We start from the raw sequence: 22,407 nt of genomic DNA, 5'->3' as shown, positions 1-22,407 counted from the left end.
GAAGTTGAATACTCCCCTGTCTCCTGCCCATCATTGGCACTTGCTCCACCCTATTCAGACCAGTGGCCACTGCATTAGATAGTACCAGCATATGCCATGCTCCCTATAGTACAGGGGAATCCCACCACTGGAGTAGTGTCACTGTAGCATACTGAAAGAGCCACAGCCCGGCTGCCACAGTTATGAATGCTATGAAAAAAGCTCCTAGAATTATTGAATTTCGAGTCCCATCTGCAGTTGCCTTGGCAGGGCCAGACCAAATGATTTTGCGGGCCTTATACGGCCCGCGAGCCAAATGTTCCCCACCCCTGCTTTAGTAGTATAAACATTGTATATATGTTTATACTACTTCTGCTCCAGTCTCCAGTCTGCCTTCCATCACTGCTGAGCAGCTCTGCCCTATCTCTAGTCAACAGATTTTCGTCTCGTAGTACCACACCTCTGCCCAGGATCACAAAGGGGCCTGCTTTTCGGACCACTGTGACTGACAGGTAAGTATTTATGAATACTACTATAGAACTACAATATACAGTATTGCATCGATATGATGCGATATATAGTGATAATAACCAAAAACACCATCATATTTTACATGAATAGACTCCTAAGTAGAATTGGAGACCAAGAGGAAATGAACCAAAATAATTCTGAAGCAGTGGTGTCACTAAGGTGGTGCGGAACGCACCGGGTGTCACTATCCAAGGGGGTGACACCAAAATGTTGGCCCTGGGCTATCAGCCTGGGGTGCCCTGGAGAGGGATCACCGGCCTGGGCTGACTATCGGTCAAGGGTAATGCTTTAGCTGGGTGACCCGGTGAAAGGGTTTCCCTGGCTGTGGCATTAACCCCCCGCTAGAAACAGTCCGGTGCTGGTTCTGGAATTTACAGGGGAACCCTACCCATTTCTTTGCCCTGTATTTCCAGAACCAGGACCGGCTCAGAGCCCAATGCTGGTTGTGCTTAATACAAGGGACCCCTACGTCTTTTGTCCCCTGTATTTTGGCAACCAGGGCTGGTTCTGAATAGCCTGGTTCTGGTTGTGCTTACTACAGGGGACCCCTACATCATTTGTCCCCTGTATTTAGTACAACCAGTACTGGGTCTCCAAAGCCTTGTGCTGGATGTTCTTTTGGGGAAGAGGCTACGCCATTTTTTTTTATTTTTAAATATTAAAAACTCTGGGTACTTACAGATGTGTCCACATACATCTTTCCTCCGCGTGCTACAATTCGCGCTACACATAAGGCGGGGGCACGGTGTGTCTCAGTTGCACCGAGCGTCAAATGCGTAATAGGTAGCACAAGCAGATTCTGCTGATTAAAATGATATGCAGCATACCTATGTGCTGTGTCGCTCACAGAATATAGGCATGCTGCATATAATTTTAATCAGCAGAAGCAGATGCTTGTGCTACCTATTACGCATTTGAAGGTAAAAAGTCGCACAAAAAGACGCTTCGGCTCTACCGAAACACGCCACGGCATGTATGATTTCTCCATCGGCCAATGCTAACCATGCTCAGTTTCATGAACCTGGTTTCTTCCAGCCTGGTAGCAGAGCCTCCGGTATCTCACAACCCCCACAAGATCTCCATCCGGCACAGAAAACTCTGCCATGCTTTGTTTCTCTTTGTAACAGGAGAGAAGTGTAAGCATACTGTTTGCTTAACTCCCTTTTAGAGCCCACAGATTTGAGGTGTCAGTGATGGTTAAGTATGTACAGAAGTTAAACTTGAATTGAAAAAGGTGTTCTATTTGAGATTTCTATTTGGATTCGGTTTAGCGTCTTTTGCGGCCGATTTGCACTATATTTCAGCCACGACTAATTTGTATCCTTAGTAAATTTCCAGGTCCTATTGATGTCTATGGCAAAAGGCTGCCGAGTTGGATCGATGGTCTATTTGTCCGAAAACATGTTACCGTCCGAGTTACAGCTGTTCTCGACCAATTTTTTCCCTTTAGAATGGAACAAACTCGGACGATTTTAGCTAAATTGCGAATATGCATTTAACGTGTGATTTAGCCGCATTTGAATTCATTCGAGCTTAGTAAATTTACCCCTAAGATACTATACAAATCACTGATCTGTGTATTTATAGCAGTCCTGTGGCGCAATGATATGATTTTAACTTACCAGCTTCTCTGCAATACTAGTGTAGGCAGAAGAAAATTGAATAACAATAATTTACAAACCATCCTAATATCAATTATGTGATATGAATGTGGTTCCCTTTTAATTATCTGTCTGAACAAGTATTAAAATTACTGTTTGATTCCTTCCGCTCTCTTTCTCCCCTGGCAAAGCTACTGTTACCGTATATACTCGAGTATAAGCCGACCCGAATATAGGTACCTACTTTTACCCAAAAAAACTGGGAAAACTTATTGACTCGAGTATAAGCCTAGTGTGGGAAATGGCAGCAGCTGGTAGTGCCCCCAGTAGTAATTCCCCCTGGTTGTGCCCCCAGTAGTAATCCCTCCTGGTAGTGCCCCCAGTGGTAATCCCCCCTTTCAGTGCCTCCAGTAGTAATCCCCCCTGGTAGTACCCCCAGTGGTAATCCCCCCTTTTAGTGCCCCCTGTAGTAATCCCCCACTGGTAGTGCCCCCTGTAGTAATCCCCCACTGGTAGTGCCCCCTATAGTAATCCTCCCCTGGTAGTTCACCCAGTGGTAATCCCCCCCTGTAGTAATCCCCCCTGGTAGTGCCCCCTGTAGTAATCCCCCCCTGGTAGTTACCCCAGTGGTAATCCCCCCTTTTAGTGCCCCCTGTAGTAATCCCCCCCTGTAGTAATCCCCCCCTGGTAGTGCCCCCTGTAGTAATCCCCCCCTGGTAGTTCCCCCAGTGGTAATCACCCCCTGATAATGCCCCCTGTAGTAATCGCCCCCTGGTAGTGCCCCCTGTTGTAATCGCCCCCTGGTAGTGCCCCCTGTAGTCGTCCCCCCCCCCCCAGTAGAGAGAGACGTGACAAGAATAAAAAAAAAAAAATCACTTACCTGCAACCCCCGCTCCTGGTCCCGCCGCTGTCCGCTCCTCCTGCCACTTTGCATGGGAGAGATGTCGTCATGACGACGTGTCTCCCAACACCCACTGCGGGAGCCGGAAGATGGCTCCCGCAGTGGGAGCAGCAGCAGCCGCTGAGAGTCTGACAGACTCTCAGCGGCTGCTGATTACACCAAACACGCAGCTGCCGGCTCCGGCAGCTGTGTGTTTGGCAGTGTGTAGCGCTGACCGAACTCCGTCCGGTCAGCGCTACACTTGACTCGAGTATAAGCCGAGGGGGTACTTTTTCAGCACATTTTTTGTGCTGAAAAACTCGGCTTATACTTGAGTATATACGGTAATTTAAAACCTTCATCTGTGACTCCCGCAGTGCTAATCTTACTGAACCCTGACAGGCTAAAGCCACTGGTAGCAATTCAAGCTATGACTGAATGTAATAAAAGTGGCAACTAGTGGGTTCGGGAAGAGCAACAGATAACGTGTACTTTCCCTTTAAGACGAATTGACCATTGCATTGTGAAAGGTATTATCAACACATTGACGGTTAATGGTATTGGAAACACCAGGGTATAATCCTTTCTTCACGCAAATTCTGAAACACCTCTTTGCAATCCATTTTGCTGAGATTCTGAGAGCCACAATTTCATTATTAAACATAATTCCTCTGAATAGCATGAGTTAGAAATTAAATTACTTCCTGCCTCTGAAAGGCCAAGTTCTCTAATGGTTATACAGGAAACCGTTGAGAGGAGAAACAGTGTTCTGTAGAGATTGTGCTTTGTTAAAATGACCCAGTTAAAGTCAATTATGTTGTGTGACAAAATAGTCATCTGATGCCTTACAGTTATACACCTGCTATATACTCATAATTTATTGGAACCTGCATTGCCAAATAAGCAGCTATACATTTATGATTTGCAGTTTAATTTGGCTGCAATGGGGGTGACCGGGGGGACCAATCAGAAATCACAATCTACAGATGTGTTCTTTGCTCAACTCGCGCCAAATAGTCCCGTTTAGCACGCCACAGACTTTGCAGCTTAGCTGCACCAAGTGTCTTCTCTAAATATGCATCTCAGCCACATCAGTATTGTGACAAAAGTACATTACAAGAGTACACTGACTGGCTGCTGGAGCTGGCATTACATGTACTTCCATAAATTCTGGTTAAAAAGCTAGAGTTGTGATGTGAGTGGCTGCGTATGTGGACTGTTATGTATCATTATGTTTTATCTGTGACTTTCTACACATTTTATATGAATTCCTATGCAATAAAAGTACTAATCTAGTGTTCCTGGTACAGACTGAGCATCTTTGTATGCAGCTATGATGCAGATAAATCTAGGAAAGTAAGCACAGATTGCCAGTGGCGGAGCATCTAAGTTGCGCTGAGCATCTCGCGCCGTATGGCACAAAAACGCTAGGTGAATGAGGACACATCTGTATGTGATTGGTCTTCCAGCTCACACGCTCCTCCTGCACAGGGTTGTACAACTGTGGTTTTCCACTGGGGTTCTGAGAAGACCCAGGAAGAATATCTGTCTGGAGCAACATGGAGGGAAAGGAGCAGTTAAATGACATTTAACAATAGGTGGTAATGCAGCATTAAGGAGTATCGCAGCATATTAACATTTGCCTATTTGATGAGGTGCTAAATTACTTATGAAGCGTGATAGGGAATTATTAAAAAATTCTCTATAGCTGATATAGACAACAATATATCCCCTATCAGGTATCACAAGGATTAACGGTCAAATTTCACTCCTGTATCGTGAAATAGAGCAGCCATTATGACCAGATGGGGCAGCGCTAACAGCAGAAGCACTTTTCCTCTGGCAAAGGTGCATTATTTCAAACGGGACAAACGTTTTCTCTAAAGCCCCACACACGCTAGACGATTTTTTTTGAACAATTTGGCTGATTCCGACGCACAAATTGTCAAGTGTGTACGCACTATGTCGCTGGCGATGCGCGCTCCCGCAGGTCGTCAGTAAAGTCCTTCTTCGGCCCTACATGCTGGGATGACGGGGGATGTCGTTAGCGAGGGCCGTCGCTCCATCACTGCCTGCATCAGGAAGTGTGTATGCACTTGCGGATGTCAGGTCCCGTCGCTGCCGATTTCGGGCTGGCTACAGATCTTCTAGTGTGTACCCAGGTCAGGGCGGTGCATGTAAATAATCTCAGAACAGTTATTGTGTGAATAAAAGAACAGTGTTTTGCATGTTGGAGTGCTAACAGACACTGGGCCTGATTCAGAGCTGAACGCTCTGACCAGAGCGCTCGCTCTGAATCAGGGCCCTCCTACCTTTTTTTGGAGCATCCTCATGGACGCATGGTCGCGATGGTCAAAGACCATCGCGACCATCGGGCTTGCGACGAGACCGTGCGGTAGGGTCTCGCTGCCGCAAGGCCAGGAGTGATTTTGGCTCTATCAGAGCCAAAGTCACTCCCACTGACATCATTACTGATGTCAGTGGGGCAGGACTCAGACGGTAGGCGTTCCCAATGTCTGGTACAATGTCTTTCGTTTTGCTATTCTTTAATGAGTTTAGTTTAAGGCTGCAAAGATTAGAAATTCAACTTTGTTTTATATTTCATCACCACTTTTTATAAACATTTTATATGTGCATTTGGCATTACCGTCTTCCTGCAACAGTTTGTCAGGAACGTCATGTTGCTCTGTGTTCTTATTAAAGCAGCAATTCCACTTAGAAGCTTGTTATTCTATTTAAATAGCAAGTGAAGCGTATATCGTACAGTCATTTTTCTTAGCTGTCCTCAGTCATTAAATCTTTCTGGAGGGCAGGCAACTATGGCTGCTCACAGACTCAGAACCTCATCATGTCATGTGATGGCAGAGTGGGGAGAAGGAGCGGACAGGTTTTACAGGGCACACAGCGCTTAGAGGGGCATTCCAAAGCTTATCTGCTAGAATTAGTTGCACATTAGTCTAACCTCTCCCACTTAATATATCTTTTCACATATATGATTTTGAATATCCTTTTAAAATTAACATTCTAATGTTCTGGTTGGCTACAGATTGTTCTAACCCAGCCCATTTCATCACATTCACATATCTGTATATCTTTATACAGTCCCCATTTTGTCAGGACAGTCAGGAGTCGTCGGCCTTGATAGAGGTGGAGTTTTACACAAAAGTGGTAATTTCTAAATTGATTGAGGTGAGGTTTTAGCAGATCGGGGGCTGGGCATATTTTGTTCCAATTTCCCTTGTCTAAAGACGGGTATGTACTACCCGATTAAACAGAGCGATTGAACGATAACGACATTGTTATCATTCAATCGTTTGTTAATCGTGCACAAATCGGGCAGCTTAATGTCAATAACGACCAGCGATACGTGCTCCTGCTGGTTGTTTTTGACATCTATTGTCGCCCGAACATGCTGGTCAATCTGCTGATAACTACAGATTATCCAAGTTCGGGGATGAAGGAGGGTGCCTACACTAAACTACTGATCGTTCAGTTTAGGCACAGCACAGACTGTGAAACTACTGCACGATTACAATGTCGTAATAGTGGAATCGTTTCACAGTCTGCTAGTGAATGTGCCCCTTAAATGTTAAGAGGTATGCACGTGTCCTCAGTTATGGCCTTTATCATAAGCAGTAAAATCAGCACCCGTTCATTTATTTGTGCACATATTCATTGCATTTAGGAAATTAAGCTATAATGTATTATGTGTAAGAGTCACAGTATCTGAAAATCCTAAATCTCACCTGGCTGGTTTGGTCATATGAGCAGCGAGGTGTGTTCTAGGTGTCTTTACATCCTGCTGATAAGTTGTAACTGAGGACTTACCATGCATACGGACATCGCTTATTTGTGAGTATGATTAGACTGGTAGCTGCTAGTTTATTTGGAATCCTGAGTAATGTTTCATTGGACTTTTGGAAAGTTTTTACGCTTGAGTCTCACATGCCAAGTAGAGATGAGTGAAGCTGGAGGGACATTTTGTGTAAAATAGGAAATAGGCTGTTTTACAGAAGTGCAAGTTTTGCTGGTATAATATGTCCTTAGTTTGTAATTATTTATTTTATGCTTGGTGGAATTTATAGTGTCTTTCAGTGGCAGCTCCTATCTTTAGACTTAAGGGGGGCTGCAGTTGCTCTACCTACTATACTGCTAATTACCCTACACCACATACAGATAATATACTTTGTCACTTTAAGCTATAGCATAGACTTATAATAACTAAATGCACACTCTTTTAACTTAACATTTCCAGTACATTTCTAAAACCGTGCAGTTCAATAGCTCATGTGCCTCTGTGCGTACACAACCGCGGGACGCATGCGATGTGCAATTTTTTAGTGACTTAGAAGCAGGCAAGGTTGAAAAACATTAACCATGTGCACGAATATCAGTATTGTGTCTCATTCAGAATTAAGCCCAATGTGTTTGTGTGCTATGAATAGGGTAGTTCCGAGTGCATTATACCAATATCATATAATACGGGTTCCGCTGGTGAAAAAATAAGACAGACACAATTAAATATCAAAACATTATTTATTTTATCATAGTGGCTTAATATTTTAAAATCATTTTCCTTACTAATGTTATAGGTTTAATATAATTAAGCCTTTTATAGTCACAAAACATAAAGCTTGGTCTCAGATGCTGACAGGTGGAAAATGAATCCTATAACTTTGGGAAGGTAATTTATGTTAGAACATTAAGCCACTATTATATATAAAAAAATTATTTATAACAGTACAATGGATATTAAAGTGAGCTTTACTTTGTTAAATATACTTGATTGTCAGCGTACTTGCAATGATTCTCCCTAATGATATCACTCAACTTTTGTACATGTGCAGCTGCAGTAAAAGCTTCTAGGGCAGTATAATCTGCAGCCCATAGAAGCACATTATCGCCAGCGATTTAACACAACATGGGCTTCCAGCTGGTTATATACTGTACGCGGATCCCTAATATGTTGCTCCCGGCTGTCATTCATTGCATCGTCCCATCTACTGTCCTACATATCAGATGGGATGACGCAGTGAATGATGTGGTATAGTTACATGTAGCATATAACAATACATAGCGCCGTCGTACGGTGGATCATGCATTGTGTATGGAGCGTGCAATGTATTGTTACATCGCTCGCCGCATCGCTGGGTCGCACCGTCGTATGGTGTGTAACCAGCTTTACTGCCAGTCGCACTCTGGGTTGGCAGTCCTAGGGGGAGGAGTTACCTTGTTAGGTTACATTGGCTAAAAGAAGATCTCTAATATATGCATGTATTGCTGTTAATTGAACAGTTAAAGCGCACATCCACTAGGCGACATCGTTATCGTTCAATCACTCATTAATCGTGCACAAATTGTGCACCGACATGTTGGAAACGGCCAGCGATGCGCGCTCCCGCTGGTCATTTCCGACATCAATCATCGTCTGAACATGCCGGTCAATCTGCCGATAATGACAGATTGACCATGTTCAGGGATGAGGGAGGGTGCCTACACTGAACGACAGGGGATGGGGAACGACTGTACGATTGCAATGTTGTAATCGTACTGTTGTTACCCCATCGCCTATTGGATGTGCACCTTTACTTAGTATATAACTGGGATGGATTTTCACAAATGTATGGCAGGTGTTAGTAAACAACTTCCAAGTAATTTTTTTTGTTTTGACTTTCAAGATAAGTCAGGTGTTCATACTGTACAAAAAAATTTAAACATTTCTACATTTATTGTAATGAAAACTGAAATTAACAGCTGTTTTACTAAACTGCATTAAAAACAAAATGTAATTCAAAATTCCTATTTTGGTGATGGTTTTCATTTGACTTACAAGTAATGAAAATCACAGCATGATGTGCCAGTGTATGCTGTATTCCCTAGTGAATGGTGCTAATGTGTTTTTGTTTTGTTTTTTAATCAATTCATTGTTCTTCTTTTCATGTCCTTTACCAAAAATTATATAAGATAGATAAAATGTGCAGAGGTGTAAATGAGCCTAAAAGGGAGAAAGCATTCTGCGGTTGCTCTGTACAAGGAATTTTGCTTTATATGACCAACAACATTTTTAGGCTTCTTGTTGCCAGTAGTCTACTTTGGCTCCTTACCTATTGGCAGAGCCGTAACTAGACTTTTTGGTGCCCTGTGACAGAGAGAGCATTGGTGCCCCCGCCCCATTTTTTTAAATAGGGACATAAGATAGTGCACCTGAAAAAGGGCCATGGCCGCATGGAGAAGGGCCAGGGAAGTGATAGGGGAGGCCAGGAGATGCTGGGGATAAAAGAAGAGGAAGTTACAAGTGAGAATGATAATAAACAGGAAAATTACAGGCCCAAACAGCGCCCCCTGCCCTGTGGTGCCCTGTGTGATGGCACTGGTTGCACTACCCTAGTTACGGCCCTGCCTATTGATATCAAAATACAATCATGCTTTATTAGTGTTTTTGACTGTAGTGAAATTATGTAAACAAATATGTAGAATGGAACCAGTTACTCCAATGACCACATAATAATTAGCATTTCACTTACACGGTTGTATTTGACATGTGCTGGTATTTAATACCACAATGCATTTAACACAATTAGCCTTAGGCCACGTACGCATTCTGTTTCCTCCTTCTCATTACAATAATGTCAGCATTCAGAGGGTATTTGCATACATTTAATAAAGTGCCATTTGGGATGATTGCACAAGAAGGAGAATTACAAAAAAAACCCCCACAATTTAATTACCCCAGAATTGCATAAAGTTCATGTTTATTCTGCAGTATCGTGCCATTTTGATGTGATTTGCATTTACAATAAAAACAGCAAATATTCTCATCTAGGTAAAGGCTTTTAAGATAAATGAATGAATTGATATTATAAAAAGATGGATGGAATTAAAAAGTGCATATTGATTTTAGTATTTTATGTAAATAAATGTAAAGGCAATGGAGAAACACATGGACAGATCCAGCAATTTATATGTGAATATCCATATTGCTATGCCAATATTTTAAAATGGTTTTAAAACTAAGCTACTCAGCATGTAAACTACTGTAAGTATTAGAGTTAGGCACTATGGGCTAAGCTGGCCACACATCTAAAGATTATCTGTCCAACCAGCCAACTAGTTGATTGGTTGGAATGAAAATCTGGTAACATATGGGAATAAATGATGATCAGCAATTTGCTCCTAAATGCCAGAAAACAGATGAAAATGGACGTTTAGACAAGCTTGTTAAATGTTTGATCTAAACAATTTGTTCAAACAACAGTTTTTGTCCATTTTCCGGCATTTGGGAGCAAATTGCTGATTGTCATTTGCTTTCATACCTTACCAGATTTTCATTCCAACCAATCAACTAGTTGGCTGGTTGGAGAGATAATCTTTAGATGTGTGGCCAGCTTTAGGCTGCTGGATGGTAGGATTTGGGTTAGGCTGCGGGATGGCTAGGGTTAGGCTACTGGAGGGATGGGTTAGGGCTAGGCTTCAGGAGGCTTTGGTTAGGTTAAGAGTTAAGATTTCAGTTAAAATAACAAAATTCGCCAGGATGACGCTATCGGCATTTTGACCATCTGCAGTCTGGCCGTCGGAGCTTTGAGCAAGCCCCCAGCATGACTAGAACGGGGGCGTGATGCACAGACACACAGTCATGCCCCCAGCATGACTAGAACGGGGGCGTGACGCACAGACACACAGTCATGCCCCCAAAACATCATAAACAAGGGGCATGGCCTTGTAGGTACGATGCCAAACCCCCTTTTGCAGGCCACATTTTTAAAATGTTGCAAGGTATGCATACTGTACAGTCACACATGCATTAAATCACACATACAGTCATACCTGCATACAGAGTTTTAGGCACACACACATACTTACAGTTATACTCTCTCTTACCTTGCAGGCCAGGTAGTTGAAGTTGTAGCATCTCCGTCCTCCTATCTCCCACGATGCCTGCAGCAGGAGCAGAAGGACTGTACAATGTGCCATCTAACCCCGCCCCCACCTCAGGAGACCCCTCCATCTCCTCCTCTGCTTACTGCTCAGGCAGCTTATTATTATTTATTATTATTACCAGTTATTTATAGCGCACACAAATTCCGCAGCGCTTTACAGAGATCTCTGGCACTGCACTGCTGCAGTGGCAATTAATGTGAGAGGGGAACCCCTGAGAGGTGGAGCCCTGGGGCACCTGCCTCCTGTGCCCTCCTCTTAATTCGGCACTGCTTGCGTTGTGACACTCAGCGGAAAATATTACATGTAAGAAACATTGCATATTTAACATTGTGCCCTGTTGAGGTGCAAGCTAAAGTGAACAATGTTTTCCTTATTGTTATACCCAAAAATATGCGCAAAAGCATTGGGAACCATGTTGGACTGAAGTCCTGTGTCCTAACTGACAGATACTGCTTGTTCAGGAATTTCCAAGGTCTGGGGATGCATGAGTTGGTGTGTGGGAGCCGCTGGGTTAGATTCAAACAGTTGTCAGCACAAGCTTTATTCGGTAAGCCAGTTTGGTAACAACACACAGGTGCATTGTCTGTGTTGTGCGTATGGAAGGCTTTACAAAGTACCAACTTGGCTACTATCTTTTCAAACTCATTTTATAAATTTCATCTGAAATAATGAGCTCACAAATAGCCTGAAAACAACTTAAATATATGCTTAGACATACCTCCCAACATTGGACATAGTTAATTTGCAACACTAAAAGGGATGTGTAGTTAATTTGCAACACTAAAAGGGGTGTGTAGTTAATTTGCAACACTAAAAGGGGTGTGTGTCTCTAACTTGTTAGGGGGTTTGCTTAGCGCTCCAAAGTTCTAGAACTCCATCAGAACTGCAGGTGTGTGAAACCACGTCGGACGACACTTAACTGTGGCCTTTTAACTGTGGCCTTATACACTTCTCGTAACTAATGTACATTAATCAGGACACGTTAATATTGAGGTATGTTTTTTTGTATGCTGTAACTTCCAAAAATTCCAATTGCGTTAGGACAATAGCGATTGTATGACGCCAAAATGGGGCATTGGCTCACAGAAAAGTGGTGTGCTTTTACTAAGTGGGTGTGGTATGTGTATATTAAGGACACAACCTAATATACACAGATGTTCTAATTGGCAATATTGTAAGGTGAACATGTTACATAGCACTTAACGAAAGCTCTCACGCTCTAGAAACTGAGCAAAGTACAAGATGTACATCGGAAATAGGCATCTGCCAAGTCTTGGTTTACTTTTACATTAATTTAAATGTTCATAATACAGTAGAATGAAGCAGTAATGCTTATATTGTTGGAGAGTTCTAGTTGAAGTTTCAACAGCTGAATGATTTATATTGTAAGAGTCCCATAGACAAATAAACTGTGGTTTTAAATTAGTTGCTTGAGGTAGTAGCGTTTTGTTTGCACTTTCTGTCACGTGTATCCTATCATGTAATACAGGACATGTAATAACAACACAGGAGCGGCTAGAGTCTGCCACATGTGAACCAGTCAGTCAGGAACCAAGTGGTATTTTGTCTTTGTGTTACATTACTTGGCTCCAAATAATGAAATCTAAACATTTTTATGCAATTAATATTGTTTTGTCTGTAGTAACTTCATTTATGGTTTTATAATGTCCGCCCAATTCTCCCATTTTGTGCTTTAAATAAAAGCCTTTCTGGCAGCGAATTACCAAAACCAACAGTACTGCTAATGAGTGAAGTGGAACAATCCTTCAGTATTCTGTGAGTGCCGGGTGTAGCTGAATGAGACCTGTATTGTTCTTATTATTTAAGTCCACAAAACACACAGTTGACATTCTGCAGCTTGTTGCTGAACGTCACAGTAACATAACTTGAATCTCTTTAGAGAACTTGTGATGAACTGGAACAGCAGCAAATAACCCCTCAGTCAGTGAATGAAAGCGAAGAGTGTTACACAATAAATCTTTCTGTCTTTTAAAATTAGTTTTGTAAATCCTGTGAACTGTTTTCTTTTCCAAGGAATAGTAAAACAATGAATACAAATGTTTTCTTTATATATTTTATACTGTGCTTTAAAGTCAAACAAAGAGATGTGAAACATTATGTTTGTACAAACTCAGTTTCTTCCGTCAAACGGAGAACAATATACTCAAGTCAGTGGAGCAATAATAGACCTCGCTGGGGTTCCCTTACTGAAACTCAAGATTTTAGCTATTTTTTATATGATAAAGGACATTTAGTAAGTAACTGTAACCAGTTGGTCAACCTTAACACGTACTTTCCGACTTTCTGGCTGCCCCTTCCGGAATCGGACAGCCAAGTTGGCAGAGCAGTGGGCGTGGCAGTGGCAAAGGTGGGAGGTGCAGGAGGTGTGGTGGCATGGTCACGTCATTGAGGCTCCACCCCCGCTATACAGTGCAGAAATAACAGGCATGGTAAAGTAAGGTCGGGGCTACAGTGACGTGATTGCACCTCCATGAGTCATCCCCCTGGCCTCCCACTTTTGCTCGCTAAGCGGGCGGCTGTGAGAGATGCGGGCGGGTAGTGATCGGCTCCGGGAGACTTACCCACTCTTCCGTGGGGCTAGGGAGCGCCACCCGATTTTCAGGAACCTCCTGGCCTCTCCGGGAGAGTAGGCAAGTGTGAAAGCTTTCTTAACAAAACTCCAGATGCACATTGCTGAAACATAAATTACCCCTATACAATATTAGAATAGATAAAACATCTGCTGTACAGAAAATGTATTTTCTTCTATATGACACTACCCTGTACTCATCCTTCTCTTAACTCTCATTGGCAGGAGGCTGTGAGGACTGCTGAAGATGTCCGATAGTGTGGATATTGAAGAGAAACCTCCAGCCCCCCCTCTTAGAATGAACAGTAATAACCGTGATTCTTCAGCATTAAATCACTGCTCAAAACCACTCCCTATGGCACCGGAAGAGAAGAACAAGAAAGCCAGGCTACGCTCCATTTTCCCAGGAGGAGGGGATAAAAGTAAAGTATCAGTGTATGACATTAGAAGAGGTGTTATGTCTGTCATGCCATGTTTTCCTTTAGTACTGTTTAGATTTTTTTTGGACTCAGTTGCCTTTTGTACATGACTGGAGGCTCATATGGTTTACATCAGGAACGATGACAGAAACATGTCCTTGGGAATTTCCAGCACTTAGTGACTCAGAGATGGTCATTGTTGCATAATAACTCTGCACTATTTAAAGTGAAGTGAAGGGAAGTGAAACACTCCCTAATCATGAGTAGTGTGCTGATGGTTTTCAGCCATAGCCAACAAATAAAGGAGAATCTCTATTATTATCGGATATTTATTTAGCACCACCAATGTATATGCCTTATACAGAGAATATTTGTCATTCACATCAGTCCCTGCCCCAATGAATGTTACAGTCTAAATTCCCTAACACACAAGCACATGCATTATGGTTAATTTTGTCACAATCCAAATAACTGACTGTACCAATATTAGTGTGGGAGGAAACCCACGCAAACACTGGGAGATCATACAAACTCCACACAAGGTGATAGCTGGAAATTGGTCATAACTCCAATGCTTTGAGGAGCAATTCTAACCACTGTCAGAGTCATTTCTAGACCAAATGGAGGCCATGGTGAGAATTTCTCTTGGCACCCCGACTGCCCATCCCCACAGTTACTGCCCCCATAGCCTCACACAAACACTGTCTCCATGGCCTCACACAAAGTGCCCCAGTAGCCTCATACACGCTGCTTCATAGACTAACACATGCTGCCTCCATAGCTTTACACTCGCTGACTCCATAACCTCACATTCACGCTGCCCCCTTAGCCTCACACACACACATGCTGCCTCCATGGCCACGAACAAGATGCCCCAATAGCTTCTCACGCACACAAGCTGCTTCATAGCCTCACATACGTTGCCTCAATAGGGTTACACTTGCTGCCTCCATAACCTCACATTCACGCTGCCCCCTTAGCCTCACACACACATGCCTCCATGGCCTTGCACAAGATGCCCCAATAGTCGCACACATGCTGTTTTCATAGCTTCACACTCGCTGCCTCCATAACCTCACATTACATAGCCTCACTCACATCCACTGCCCCCATAGCCACACTGGGGTAAGTAACCTCACTGGCTGCTGAACATTCCTGCTCACAGGACACCTGATCACACAAAAACAAACAGTAATGTGACTATTTGCAAAGCATAGGTCACCATAATAGAGATAGCAAATGTCTGGCTCCCTACCAGCTATAGGGCTACTAGTAATGATCAGTGGGATCCCAGGATTTTGGCCATGATTGGTGCTTTCAATCCCGGGCTTTCTGACGTCACGTCTTGTGCGTGACGTCAGAAGTCACGCTGCACAGTCCCTCAACGGCACGGCGCCCTCCCCTTTAACAGCCATACCTGGCCACTCGTTTAAGCGGTGTGAGGTGACACACTGGCACAGTGAGCACCGCATGGTGAGTGACACTGTCACTGTGATGCCGCCGGTTGCCAGTACCTGCTGCACTGCACCAGTAAGTGCCTGGGCTGGCCCTGCTTGCATTGCACTCTCTGTGCTCTGCCAAAGAAACTAAGTGGACTGAAGGTGAGTCAACTGTATGAGTGGGGCTGGGCTGACTTGGTGGGCCATGAGAGGATCACAGGTCCACAGGAGAAAAATAAAACTTTTAGGGTCCCCCACACCACAGGAATAAAAACCGTTTCAGGCCCAATAATATTTTAATTGGTCAACTCAATCCCAAGTATCCTGGGAATGCAATCAATTTAATCAAGAAGGTAAAGCGGGTTGCGAAGAGGGATCCTTTCAGATCCCTCCGACTCCTCCCACCCGATGTCGGGGCTCTTGTGCGTGTAAATTTTTATCGAAGCGTCAAGTGTCACATTTACAGACATCGCAATGAACAATAATACAAATGTTCATAAAAAAAGGAAAGCAATGATCACAATGGTTGTACAATAGTGCAAATGGTGTATAACATGATCCAAACATTAGAATGTTAATTATCGGACCCCAATAATTAACATCGTGAATAGACCCTATGGAGAGAACCGGTGGAGGTCTGTCTGAGTTAGAAGCTCCTGGATATAGGCAAAGTTGCGTATGTTCATGTCATATGTGCAGTTTGCTAAAACTCATACACAACTGAGTAGTACTTAGAATCAGACCCAAAATCTCTACAGTAAGATGCTAACTGATGGTGTCACTGCATAATGGTGACACACCTTTACTGACTGTGCTTACTGATAAGTTACATTACAGCACACAAATGCTTACCCCCAGTACAAAGTCATATCAAATATGGAGATGTCTAGGTAATGGATAGAGCAATCTGAGTGCATCTCAGCTCTGGTACTACTGGCTGTCACTGACATCTGGGAGGGTCCAGCTTACCCTATCACACTGTCATGCTTGTAATCCCTGAAACAGCTATTTTTTACAACTATGGCAGTAAAGTGTATCTCCATAATAGGTTTATTGTGACATACTAGGTAGTGGTGTATCTGGTGTTTTCCCTGTTTTCTTCATTGACTAAATACTTTGCAAACAATGCAATCTTCTGCAGAAGGAAATAATTTTTTTTCAAATATAAAATGGCTCATAAAAAGTTTTATGTATAAAACGGTCTGCAAGATTTGCACCCAAAGAAAAATAACATTTAGGAGAATTGCATAAATGAAGCATGCAAGTGAAAGTCTTAAATCTCTTTTAAATTGAGTTGCTGGGACTGCACCTTTAATTACCATGATGTGGAACAGACTCTCAGAAAGGAAATGCCTTTAACATTGATCGCTCCAGACTAAGCAATGAAACACAGTCTTCTTAGTGTTACTTGTTATCTTGTAAATCATACCCACATGTTTTAGCAATTTGGGGTATCTGCCATTAAGTGTTATGTTACTGGGCTGCTTTTCATTAGAAAAGCTTATATTTCAGTCTGCTTGCACGTGCCAAGGGACTGCGCCGAACCCAGAGGAAATAGGCTTGGAATTGTCTTTCCAACGGCACTGGGGGTTATTTACGGATCACCGGGGAGCAGGGTGGTGAAGTTAATGTTTCCAGGGCTTTAGAATGCTGTCCTTAATGCAGAACTCTACAGAGAAACTGGCGTTCTTAAATTAAAACTGTATGTGAGTGGCATCTAGAATCTAGTCGATTCTAGAATGCAATGCGGGTATTCTGCAAAAATGGATGAATCTGAAAATGTTAATAAAAGTATAATTTAATAGCATATTCCTTTAATTATCTTCTGTAAAAAAAAAATATATATATTATTCCGTGAAAGTTATTTTTGACAGTGTTTTCTTAGAACAATAGATATTTTCTCTCTTTTTTTGTTGTTATGCTAATTGTGCTAATGCTTTCTGAAACAAAAATGGTAAAATAACAGAATATGGTATAATTAGTGGCAGATTCAATTAGTCGCGAATTAGGGGTGGCACAAATTTGTTTCTGTGAGTGATCAAGACGTTTTGCTATTCAGTTATAAAGCCACGTTACATTAATGCGGGTTTCAATGAACGAAATCGCAGCTTTAAATTTTCACCTCCAGATTTGGTGATAATTTCCTAGAAATCCTTATTTTGATTTAAATATTTTAGAATATAGTGCAGGACCTCTGGCACCCTTCCTAATGATTAATAATATATTTAAAGGTGTTAAAATAGTAAAATATGGCCAATAAAGACCATTTATTTTTCATGTCATTTTCTCTGAAGAGCAGAGAGATGGGTGTAATTATGTGGGGCATGTACTGTATATTGATGTGATGTGTTGATGGAAAAGGTTTTCCCCCAATATTTTACTATTGTACATAAAAATCACAATAGATATATTTAAATGTACCCCTAAATACTGTAAACACTTTTTTTGCTGAACAACAAATGCGGGTTACTATCTTTCATTGATTAATACAAGTTTTAAAATTCAACCCTGGTACACTTTATAACAGGGGGCGAATCCAATTAGGCACGGGGTTTGCCACACGAGGAATAGCTTCAAGCCTGGAACTGTCCAATAAAACCTCCTTCCCCCACGCGGTAAGCCCTGGATTAACACGCGCTAACCCAATGATTACGTGTAAAATGAGGAATCAGTGGGTTTCCCTACGAGTTAAATCCCAACAGGGTGTCTCTTTTTCACAGACTTTTCCAAGTCCAACGCTGGGTTTTAACGTGCAGGATAAACCTCGCTAATTTAATCACCCAGCGTTGGTAATTTGATCCTCCCCCTTTGGGTGTATAGGATGATTTCCCCATACACATAGATGCCCACAACATGAAATTTCTAATTGTATTGTGCAAACTGTTCCGATTTAATTGGCAAAACATCAAGCGATATATGCATATTATTAAGGCACAATCTCACAGTGCGAAACTCACAGCTGATTGAATCTGCCCCTTCAAGTGATATTTTATTTTGACATTATATATAAGCCATGCCAATATTTTACTGATGTGATGTACGGCACACTGATACCTAGCAAACAAAGGCCCTCATTCAGAGCCGCACGTTACCAACAGTACGCTCGTTGCGTTCCGATGTTGACTAACCGCGCATGCGTCGGTGTTACACTGCGCATGTGCGTACGGCAGATTGCGAGCTTTTTTTCTCTCGTTCCTAAAATAGCGTACAGGAAGTGACATGTCAAATGTGATTGACAGAACAGGGCGTTTTTGGGTGTTGACGGGGGTGGAGATGAAAAAACGCAGGCGTGGCGAGGCGTTTTTGGGGCGTACATACATTAGCAGATGCGAACGTCAAATGTGTTCGGACCGTCTCATACGTCACTGAAACATCCGCTTTCCCTTCAAAATGCTCGCACAGCTTAGGGTCAGGATTACTCGACCACATTGGCGATGGCCTTCTCCTCCGTCCCGGGACTCCACGATGGTGCAGCGATTAATCGTGGCTGGTCAGTAAAGTAATTAGTGTTGGATTGAAATCCGGCTTGGTATGTGTTTGGAAAGCAGTTTATTGGGATAGCACAAAAGCGTACGCAGGTGGAAATCAGAGCTGCTAATGTCATGATTACATAATCAATTAGCGTACATTTTTGGGCTTTTATTTTGGCCACAATTTGGTGGTTATGGCCTATTGTAACAATAATGTCATCATCTTTTAATTAGCTCCCCTTTTTTTTTGTTTACTGTGGAATTTGCATCGCTATGTGTTTTTTTAAACGTTCCTTAAAGAGGCCTTTTTTTAAAAAAAAGAGGGTCAGTTTTTGCGTTTAAGGCCAGGATTAAATGTAACCCATTTGTACAATAATGTCACAATACAATGTCAGTGTTTTGTTTTTAATTTATTGTTTACACACAAACAAATTGGCATAATATTGTATTGCCTTTTTTTGTGGCCAAGATATTTGATAATAAAAAAAACAAAACATAACTACTAACATAAGCGTAAATACAAAATTTAAAAACATTTCACAAGAAAGGAGAGGGAAGTTTTGACCAGAAAGGAATATGAGCCAAGCACAGAAGGAAAGTGGGAAAAGTCGCCATTGCTGTCACCGTTTTCTCGCCCGTTTGGCTGGGTGAGGGTGGGCGCCAGACCGGGTCCGGGATGCCATCGGGCTGGCCTGTCCAGAGGCAGATGTTGTGGCCTCTGGACTAGGCACAGGGCTAGGCACATTTGGAGGATTGCCTGATGTTGTGCCAGAGGTAGAGGATCTGGATGTTCCGGCAGGAAGGGAGGTCGGCTCCACCATGTGCTGGCGAACGAGCTGCTCCAGGGCATCGGCGATGCGGATGTTGGCCCTGGTATTTTCCGCCAGGGCCTGAGCAATGGTCACGTTGGCCGCAGCATTTTGCTCCAGGGCCTCAGCCACCCGTATCAGACTGGCGTCCATCCTCTGCAGAATCTCCGTATGGCAATCCGATTTAAAATTGAGTTCTGTGAGGAGGCCCACTGCCTGCGAGGGGGCACGCCCTGGACTGGCTTCTGCAGGGTCCTCAGCCGGATGTACTGGTTCCTCCCCTGCAGAGTCAGCAGAAATTCTGCGGCCAAGGCTCCCCTCTGGAGCAGACTCATCCGCCTCTGTCTCTGTTAGGAAATTGGAGAAAAGACTCACATTAGAATCTACATATTGGCACAATAGCATTTCTGAGTTGGTGACATCACAAGACTTACCTTGGCCAACATGAGGAGCCGCAAAGTCTGGCATGTCCGTATCCATGTTGGACACGCCAAACACCTCCACAGCCTGCACACACCCCTGTGCCATCTCTTCTAAGTCTGTCAACTCCAATGACACAGGGGTGGGACCCCCACCTGTCCCCCTTGCATGCCTAGCCCTGTCGGCAAGTTTTTGCTTTAGACGATATTTGAAGTCTGCCCATCTGTGGAATGAATTTGGAACCATTATCCTTTTTTTAACAATGGGGTTTGTTTATAGGATGGGAAAGTGTTTACTTACCGCCGTTTGACATCCCGGGCTAGACGGACATAATCACCCACCCTATTGACAGCAACGGCGACCTCCTCCCACATTCTCCACTTCTGGCTTTGGCTCATATTCTTGGCTGCCTGGGGCAGGATGTCAACGCACTTCTGGATCAAAACCTCCATCTCCTTGCTTGTGAAATGTGGCTGCCTTTTTTTTTTTTCCGCTTTGGCGGGTTGACTGGGGCCAGCAGTCTCTTCCATGTCATCCTCCTCACCTATTTGGGTAAATATGCAGATTTAGCCACTTCACAACTTGCACAATATTATGTTTTAAAATACTCATTGACACAAAATGCATGAAGGCCTTACCGCCGCAATTTTGACCATTGTTTCCCTGGTTTGAAGCCATGTCTCTGCTTCCAGCATGAAATCATCCAGAAATTCTATGTGATTTCGTGACGTATTTATACATGCGTCGTTAGTTTGCGGCCGCATCATTGATTGTGCGTCCCTATGATTCATCCTTAATTTGTGCGGGAAAATAAACACTATTTATGGCTTGGTGTGTGTGGATTCGAGGTGGGGTTGTTGGAGTGTTGTCGGTGAAGTGGTTTGGATTTGGTTGGTTGGTTGCGTTTGGTGGATTTTGGAGAGTTGTTTTTTTGTTTGTTTTTGCTACATTTCTTTGGTTTTTCCGTTCGCATTTTTTTCATTTTTTCAACATCCTTTCCTGATTTGGTAAGTTTTGTGCATTCAAATTTGTGGCCAATTGGTGTATTCTTCTGTTTTGTGGTTAGTTAATTTGTTTAACACTCATTTCATCTTTTTTAGTTTATTTTTGTTTTCGGACCCAAAGAAGTTTTTTGAGGACATCTTATATATTCGAGTTGGGTAAGTCCATTTTTTGTCTTGCATTTGCGAATAATTTACCGCATTTTGGACTGTTGGTGTAGCGCCTTGCATTTGCGAATAATTTACCGCATTTTTGACTGTTGGTGTAGTGACTTGCATTTGCGAATAATTTACCGCATTTTGGACTGTTGGTGTAGCGCCTTGCATTTGCGAATAATTTACCGCATTTTGGACTGTTGGTGTAGTGACTTGCATTTGCGAATAATTTACCGCATTTTGGACTGTTGGTGTAGTGACTTGCATTTGCGAATAATTTACCGCATTTTTGACGGCTTATTCATCATATAATCCAGTTTTGCTTTTCCCTTTCCCATTTTTTGGGTCCATTTGAACCCTATTTGACGTACGGTGTGCAATGTAGTTTTCATCGATGGCCAAATGTGTTTTTCCGCTATTTTCTGTGTTGGCTTGCAACAATTTTTAAACAAAAAAAACACCCTCTAAATTTTTGAAGTCTCATTGTTGCCTTTTTTACAGTTTATACGTATCATGACAATACCCCGGCATGTAAGCAGCTATGGATGGTATCAGAAAGCTAAGTTGTTTTTTCTTACTTTTGGGGTGGGGCAAAAGCCTTACATTGTAAACTTTGAATTTCAGGTAGATCTGGGGCGAATTGTTCTGGCCCTGCTCCCGGAAGACGACCAACCTCAAACTCGTCCCAGGCGTAGGCATCGTAGGCATGCAAGGCCCCAGATATTTCGAACACGTGTCACCCTTTTTGGAATGCCCGATGATGAGGTTTTAAGACGCTACCGTCTACCTCCCAAAATCATCATAGACACTCTCTCATTAATAGAAAGTGATCTTGAGCGGCAAATTGACAGTCCAACAGCAATACCACCACTGACGCAATTTATGGCGGTGTTACATTTCTGTGCCTCAGGATCGTTTCAAACAACGGTGGGAATAGTGGCGGGCATCTCCCAATCCTCCTTTTCCCGGATCCTGAGGGCAGTGATGGAGGCACTTTTCAAGCACCTCCATCATTTTATTAAAATGCCTTTGGATATGGGTGCCCTTAGTGTGGCCAAGGCCAATTTTTACCAAATAGCTGGCTTCCCACACATCATAGGGGTTGTGGATGGTACTCACATACCACTTCAGCCTCCAGCACGGCTGGAGGCAATATTTAGAAACAGGAAACACT

The 22,407-nt window shown here is 42.9% G+C and overlaps 1 protein-coding gene across 3 annotated transcripts in view; it reads left to right on the top strand.

Moving 5' to 3' along the window:
• The window catches only part of PAK3 (p21 (RAC1) activated kinase 3), a 247,733-nt gene that overhangs the window by 147,187 nt on the left and 78,139 nt on the right, over nt 1-22,407 (top strand). For all 3 annotated transcript variants that reach the window (XM_088482922.1, XM_088482920.1, XM_088482921.1), the window contains exon 2: nt 13,745-13,941. In XM_088482922.1, coding sequence (XP_088339048.1) covers nt 13,767-13,941 — 175 coding nt within the window. In that variant the 5' untranslated portion in view covers nt 13,745-13,766. The remainder of the gene's footprint in view (nt 1-13,744; nt 13,942-22,407) is intronic.

The sequence above is a fragment of the Taudactylus pleione genome, unplaced genomic scaffold (genome assembly GCF_031769625.1).
Source record: "Taudactylus pleione unplaced genomic scaffold, aTauple2 ptg000296l, whole genome shotgun sequence".
Classification (NCBI taxonomy): Eukaryota; Metazoa; Chordata; class Amphibia; order Anura; family Myobatrachidae; genus Taudactylus; species Taudactylus pleione.
This window is presented reverse-complemented; position numbering and strand designations above follow the sequence as displayed.